Genomic DNA, 7,925 nt, shown 5'->3' with positions numbered 1-7,925 from the left:
TAGCCCTGGAAAAGCATCAGACAGCTGCAAGTAAATGTTCAGACAACAAACAGTGCAGATAAATGAGAATGAGAGAGAGATGTACAAGATATGAAAAAAATAATGCATGACATTACGATGAATCTGTTGCAGAGATTGGGATTGGTTATCCGCCATATACTACAGCAGCTTGTCATTATATGATATTCAGAATTCATTTAGTAAACTATAAGCATCAATGTTATCAGAGAATAGTGAATACCGTCTGCTCTTCAGAGTGAGAGCATTTTATAAAGTAAAACATTTTCATGGTTGTATGAATTAGTCGGGTTTTGAAAGCCAGCAGGAAGCACTCGGCTGTAAAGAAGCACTGGGACAAAACAAACATTAAAAATTGAAATCCACAACAACCACATCAGCAGCTCAATGTGGCTCCAAGTCACAGTGAAAAGGAGAAAGCGATAGAAGGAGAGTTCAACATCAGTGATGCAAAAATATATACTTTCGAGGCAACAGACAACAAAATATCACAAAATTGTGTGAGTTGAGCCAACAATTCAAATTTAAAATTTAAATCCTAGTCTGCACCCCTCAGGGTGCTTTAAAGACGATTCTCGAGGTGCTGTGAAGCAATTGCTCAGCTAACTTTCCATTTGATCTTTTTTGCTCTTGAGTTCACTTGAGCTCTCATACATCATTTTGCCCAAATTCACTTGCGCCGCCCAAAGAGAAACAATACTTGTCTTTGAACTTATTCGTCCCTTTGGTTTTTTACAGCCTGAATCCTCACAGGTGACAAACAACAGGTTTTTATGTGGTTTGTGTCATGCCAGACTCTCTTGACATGATTGAAAAGTTAAAACATTTAAAATAAATTTACCCCATGTATGCAGTTGAGTTATTGAACCCAATGCATGATGATATACTGTGTGTCTGTTGTGTTGTTTAAAAACAGCAAATATTGATTTATTGTTTGTTATACGCTCAGTCTAATTGATGCCTGCAAAAGACAATATGACAATTTCATGATATGTATGCAGTCATATCTTGTGTGGTAGTGTGGTAACTTGATTGAAGCCTCTGTAAGCAGAGCTTGCAGCTCCGAACTACATGTTAAAAGTGAGATGGCTGAGATGGCTGTGGTAAATATGTTGAAGCACTAAAGAATTGACAGTTCCTCCTGAATGTGAATGTGACATGAGCTCCTGCAGAGCCAGTGACCTTTACAGCACAGATCTACAGCTCATTCTAGAATGAGAGATAAACAAATACAGTACAGACAAGAAAGCTAGTGAGCTTCTCATTTCCCATGTATCCCCAAAATAATCCATAATGCACGACCTGCATGAAAGAACATCGAAACTCAAAGTCACTTTTCTATTGGCCCGAGTTTCTCTGTCTCGCTCCTTCTGTCGCTGCTTTTATAACAATAAGTATCTCGGCCCTCAGCGAGATGAATGAGGAGAATCTTCTCTCTCCTCCAGGACAAAGAATCGTGCAGGAATCTGGGTCACAGCTTAACCCCCCGTCGACACCCTGTCTTCGCCGCCCAGCTCCTTCTCATTCAGCTCAGGGGTTGCTGGAGATCCGAAGACGGCCCTTTGCCGGCGCACACTGCCAAAAATCTGCTTGGCGAGAGAAGGATGTTCTAAAAACAAGACGACAACGGTAAACATGTTGTTCCGCCCCGTCTGTGCCGATGAGGAACAAATATGTCACCTTGTTTTCAGCTGCCAGTACACTTTGCTCTCGAGCCGAGCAGCGTCAGTGGGTATCCAGGAAAAGCATCATTTTCTCAAGTTTTGTGAAAAGCAGATCAGTGGTGTTAGGGTTTGTGTATGACCCATAGAGGGAATAAATAATGTGTAGAACTGAGATGGTTTTCATCCCCTCTCAATTTCCCATCTTTTTTTTGGATACTTTTTACACCAGCAAGACAAATTTACCTTTCAGGCTTTTACATTTTTTTCACAGATTCTTTTGTCAAATTACCAGCTTCACCATGTAATATATCACACTGGATTGCAAGTAAAATCCTGCATTCAATGTTTTACTAAAGGCAGCATTCTTTGTTTTTAGGCCCGCAGAAGAACTCCAAAACAAGCTGACACATGGTCTGACACAGGCTGTTCTCATCCAGCATTCATTGCCATACCTACAAAAAATAATGCGGCATAATCCGTGGGCATCCCACAAATCTTTTCTGAATGTTATCCACGTTATCTTGAACCAGGAAGTATAGAAGGCTACATCATACAGTGGGCGGGAGGGGAGGTGGATGGGTCAACCGAACAGGGATCTTTCAGCCACTTCGTTCCCCACGTGAAACTAGAGGTCAGTGTTGATGTCACAGAACTTGCGTACTTCAGTGACGGCACTTTTGTGGTTATTTTAACCGAAACGACGAACTGTTCCTTAACTTAACTAAGTGATTTTGTTGCATAAACTTCACTGAGTTTCCTTTGAAGAAGGACATTCATTTTGAAAAGGCCATATTCATGTAACAAGCTGAAATCAACACATGTTGCAGGCTTTCGTAGGAAAATGCAGGAAAATGAGGAGTAACTATTCGTGAACCGTTGTATGAGGATACTATCAGCCTGTGTTCTGGCTAACATGTTAGTAAACTTACTTCCACCTCCAGCTGACACAGAGCTAAATTATCATCCCAGTGGAGTGGTGCTCGTCTGATGAATTACGTCCAATATTCACTTATATTTTAGCTGTGATTTGGTCTCCATCACCTCCACCAATTATCTGACTATTTAGCTGCTAGATTTTTCACTTCAATCCTGAAACCAACCCCACAGTTAATTCTGGACTAGACCTGTTCCCTTATTAAGATCTGTGTGAGACTTTTTGTGTACAATAGGTAGTGTGTGTATGAGAGGAACTGTCCCAATTCATCCCAACAGATCGGCAGCTGTGACTCTGTTGCCTCCTGTTGGTGGATTCTAGAAACAAACTCAATCAAGAGAGCTGATTAGAAAAAAAAAAACACTTCATCTGTTTGAGCAAACAGTCCAGTGTGCAAAACCAAAAGGTCAGCAAACAAAGACATTTTCATTACCTTTTCAAACGGCACACCGGATATTTTTGGAAAGCTTCTACACATGAATTCTTGCCACAAAGCATGTGCAACACCATGTATTCATTAAATACTGTTAACTGTATGATTCTCCGCCTCAGACACATCTTCACTGAAGTGGCAGGAGTATTCCTAAATATCAATAATATGGTCATATTCTTATGCACACAGGTTTTGCTGCAGGGTTTGTTCCTGTTTTCTTGGAGGCTTAATTTCAACGCATGTTTCCCCCAACCTGCTACCAATGTCTTCTCCTTTTTACATTTCTGTTTCATTTCTCCCACAAGACTGAAAACCTGACGGAGCGTCTGCGAGGTCACTATCTTGTCTCCAACTGTCTGCACTTGTGTGTGTGTGTGTGTGTGTGTGTGTGTGTGTGCGTGTGCGTGTGTGTGTGTTTATCTGTGAGCAAGATGAGCTGGTAATTACTTGGAGCCCTTGACAGCAAACAGAGGTCTCCACTTTCTGGTTTTCAACAGTCGTTGAGAGGTGGCCGCAATCAGCGCTCCATCTCCGCCGTCACGTCCTCTGCCGTGATTACTGCATTGATTATGACACCAAACTACCACCTTGAGTGTGTGTGTGTGTGTGTGTGTGTGTGTGTGTGTGTGTGTGTGTGTAGACAAAATGGCAATATAAAGGAGGTGAAATTGAAAGAGAATGGGATGGGACTGTAAAGGAGCTAGCTGTCTTTAAAAAATCATTGAAAGCTGAGAGAGCTGTTCTCTGTTGGCATATTTAAACTGGTAAGGATGTGAAGGATGTTACATGCCTGGCCTGAAATAAGAATTGCTGAGTTTGAGATGTTCAAATTCATGACATACTTCTTCTCTGCCTTTTATTTGCACAGAAAGTATTCTTGTATAGGCTATGTATGGTCTTAGCAATTACCATTTAATTTTTAGTGTGCAATGCCAGTTATATTTCAACTATTATATCATTGCTTCTGCTTCCTGTTTCTATGACAACTGTCTGACTGACCCTCATCACCGATCTCCAATGAATTGTTTCAGTCTGTCTGTTATTTAAATGTTAAATCCAGGGTGAAGGTATGGCACTGTGTGATTACAGGGAATGAACATGCAGCCAGATATCCTGAAGTGCATTCTCAAATGTTTCTCAAGTGCTTTCACCCATTCCTTCCACCAGGCCGATACGTTTCCTTTTCAAATAAACATTTTAATCAACTTCAACATCTTTTGGATGTTTAATCACAGCATTTGTTCAGGATCCACAGTTTCACAAAGTGCAGTGTGGGAGTGTGATCAACATAAATACATGGCCATGGATGTCATGCACACTCAAGCAGGTGTTTTCACTAATGCTCAGGTTGGTGGAGCTGTGCTGCAAATAGATCGATCAAATGAAGCTTTTATAGCTCCCTGTGTTACTAGGACACTGTGGAAGCAGCAAAATAGTGTCATAGTAATCTTCTTTTAACAAAAGGTTGTGAGCAAAGCCACTGATGCCTGACAATGAAATATCATTAAGGTTTGCTCAAAGCAATGACTTTCACAGACGTTAATCCAATGAGATGTTTTAAATGCTGAAGCTGAAGTTGTGTGTGCCTCTGTGGGAGTACAAGTGGAAATGAGTGGAAATCTGAAAATTCAATCAGCAGATTTGGGTGAGAAGTTCTGAAAGCCTGACATGTTTCAGCCCAGTCACTGAGGAGTACTTCTGCAGCTGCACATTTGACATCCAGTGAAACAGCATTCAGTATAAAAGCACAACGTAATTTAATGCGAGTTGACAGAGAAAGCCATCACATTGGATACAATTGATCAACCTAATCTTCCCCGAACCGTAACAGAGAAGTTTACGTTTTCTAGTGTCTAAGCTTACACATAACTCAACCCTATGGTACCCTACAGCAGCTTATTGTAGGAATGATGAATAAAAGACAAACAACAGTTTTGCAGAATCCTGAATTCTGTTTGGAAAGACGCTGCACAGCTGATGAGCACACAGGATACTTATCTCTGCTGTGTCACCAAATATAAAACTTTGTTGTATGACAGACAGGTTGTGTCGCCCTTCAGTGCACAAACACATTTCACTTTGGAAAGATTTTGATCAAATTGAGACATTATTGATGTCACTCATTCAGTTGCAGTAGATGAATGGGGCAAAGAAAGCGTAGCAGAGATGAGGAGACAGAAAGAGAAAAAAAAACTTTCAGCATAACTTATACATACTGTATGTAACTATGTAGACTTTTGTTATCCTACCTGCCATAAATGTACAATCCATTAAATAGAATGTTTGATTGTTTCATTGTCATATTTAAGTAAATAGCTTAAATATTGAATGGACACTGGTTGAATCTCGCATACTCACATGGCTTGCTTGTGTGTCTCAACAAGTCCTCCGAATTAAAAGACATCATGTGTTGTTTGTCCATGCTCACTGGAACGGCACAGTCAGCAGGACAACGCCACGAGTCTGTGCTTGCCTTCTGTTGTATGATGTGAAAACACTGATTTAGGGTTGGTCAGGTTTAGGCACTAAAAAGAATTTGTGAGGAAAGTCCCCTTTTACTTTGGGCCAGCCCCTGTTCCCTCACCAGCTTTAAATAATGCTTTACCAAAAACAGAATAAATTCACTATGTGGGCAGACAGGAGATATGGAGAATGTAGACAAATACCAGGTTTAAATGCAGGGTGGTGACCTGATCATTTAATATCCGGAGAGAGCCTGAAGCAGATTGCATTTTAACAGCAGCTGTTTAAAAGGATCGAAAGGTAAAGGAAGGGAGTCTGTGGATCTAAGGAGAATTAGATTCTCATTGGTATCTGTGCACCAGCCAGAGAATTCAATGTAATAGTTCTACAGTCTTTTTTTCTAGTGTTTAAATGTAAATTGGTCAAAAATCTTACAATTTTCTTGACCTAAAATGTGAGCTCTGTCTGTATTTTAACTGAGGGACATTGTAAAAATCAGATCCTTCCTTTAGCCTTTCTAACATTTTAGTCATTTGTGTGTGTGCGTGCGTGCATGCATGTGTGTGTGTGTGTGTGTGTGTGTGTGTGCAGTAATTGCCTAGTGTGTAGGATGTGAGTGCGGTATGAGTGTGTATTTTGTATCTTGATATTTTCACAGCGGATGCTTTTGTGATTAGAGTTGTCCCTGTTTTTAAAGAATGGGCCAAGTTTGTCAGGTGAAGATATACGTTTTTAATTTTCCGGATCCCTCCTGTGGGCATGAGGTGACTTCGGGTAGCAGAGTGGATCGTGATGCAGCACTGATATGAAAACACTCCACTCTGTTTGTGTTTACTATTTTGGATTTGTTTCTCTCTCTGTACATAACTGTATGAGGGGAAAAAAACATTTATCTTCTGACTGTGAGCAGAAACCAGGGATTTGTGTTTTGTTACATGTTAGAAATAAATAAATAAAAAACAACTGAAACAATGTGTTTGTTACTGTCCACTCATATTTGTTGACATCCCAATTAGTACATGACTGTTTAAATATAATTGTTAAATATACAAGACAGGTATATTGTTGGTTTTCATCAATATGTGGAATGCCAGTCGCTTTAAATGTTGCTGCCGCAAGGAATTGTGGGATGGCATTATCTCCTTTCTTTTGGTAAAGGATGGTCCGGTGTATCCTTTGCTAAAGAAGATAAGAAAGGAAGCATTGAAGCACCCTTTCATTTCGAGAATTTGACTCGCTAGCACTCAGTTAGGAACCTTCCTAATAAAACGAATCTTCCGCAGCTCCCTGCCTACAATAGAATAAATAGAATAGAATATATCTTTATTGTCTGTTAACAGAAATGTGTCTGTTACGGTCTGGTTATCTGGTTTGGAATTTGTACTTACTAAGAACAATAATATAAAATAAAATAATATCGTTTGTTTGAACGCAGGATCCACTTCCCATCCATTCACCACCCCAACCTCCACCGTCTTTATGTTTTTGGGAATTCACTGAAGTATATAATATATATAACTGAGCCACAACCTAAACCTTCAACACTTGAAACGTTCATCTCTCTGTCACATCCACCAATACAGATGTAGTCTGAGTCTGAACAGCTGAACCTGCAGGAGACACCTGCGGGGTTCAGGGTGTCGTCCCCTTCGCGGCCCCCGGGTGCCTCTGCTCCGTTTCAACTCCACTACTGACTGAAGATTAAAGGAGCAGGCAGAGAGATGTTGGAAAAAGAAAAACATGCTTCACGCTTTTTTCATCTATAGTTTTGTTTTTATTTCATCATCAAGCATTTGTGAGAGGTTTTAATGACCTGACCATTAATCTCCATAGAGCTTTCTTTTTAGTTATGTAAGAATTAGAAACTTGTAATGTAATTGACATACAAATAAATGAAAAGTATGTTATCTATAGTGACTTCACTTCTGTTTGGACCCCAGAGAGGTCAGACTTGTTATTGACAAAGTGCTGTTTAAAAGGCTTTACAGCTGTGGTGTCTGTGACCCCAAACAAAAGTTACTTTCCGTAGCAGACTTCTGAAATATATCATCAGTTCAAAAACATTCATGTAAAATCTTATGTCACCACAACACATACCCATCGCTTTATTTTACTATAAGTCGTATCATCATTTCTTTTCTCCCATTCAACATCCACAGATATGTTTCCACTGATGGCAATAAATATTACATTTTTTGCATATCTATTGTAGATATGCAAAGTATAAAGGACGTGGTGGGAATGTCAGAGCAGGGGTGTCAAATGGTGTCCTGTCTCAGAGAACAACAGCAGAAGTGCAGCATAATGTATCTGCAGCAGGAGGCTGGTTGTTCATTGGTGACTCAGAGGTTACCTGACCAGACTTTTTGAGCTCCCCTCCAGCCCTCTCGAGCTTTGCAGGAACATAAAGCAT

At 40.2% G+C, this 7,925-nt stretch overlaps 1 protein-coding gene across 1 annotated transcript in view; it reads right to left on the bottom strand.

The window, feature by feature from the left end:
• fgfbp3 (fibroblast growth factor binding protein 3) overlaps nucleotides 1-7,925 on the bottom strand; it is a 14,488-nt gene extending 6,563 nt beyond the window's left edge. Inside the window, exon 1 of the mRNA XM_031874295.1 lies at nucleotides 7,866-7,925. Coding sequence (XP_031730155.1) covers nucleotides 7,866-7,925 — 60 coding nt within the window. The remainder of the gene's footprint in view (nucleotides 1-7,865) is intronic.

The sequence above is a fragment of the Anarrhichthys ocellatus genome, unplaced genomic scaffold (assembly GCF_004355925.1).
Source record: "Anarrhichthys ocellatus isolate YVR2014 unplaced genomic scaffold, GSC_Weel_1.0 scaffold3, whole genome shotgun sequence".
NCBI lineage: Eukaryota > Metazoa > Chordata > Actinopteri > Perciformes > Anarhichadidae > Anarrhichthys > Anarrhichthys ocellatus.
Note: the sequence above shows the minus strand (reverse complement) of the source record. Positions and strands in the feature narration are given on the sequence as shown.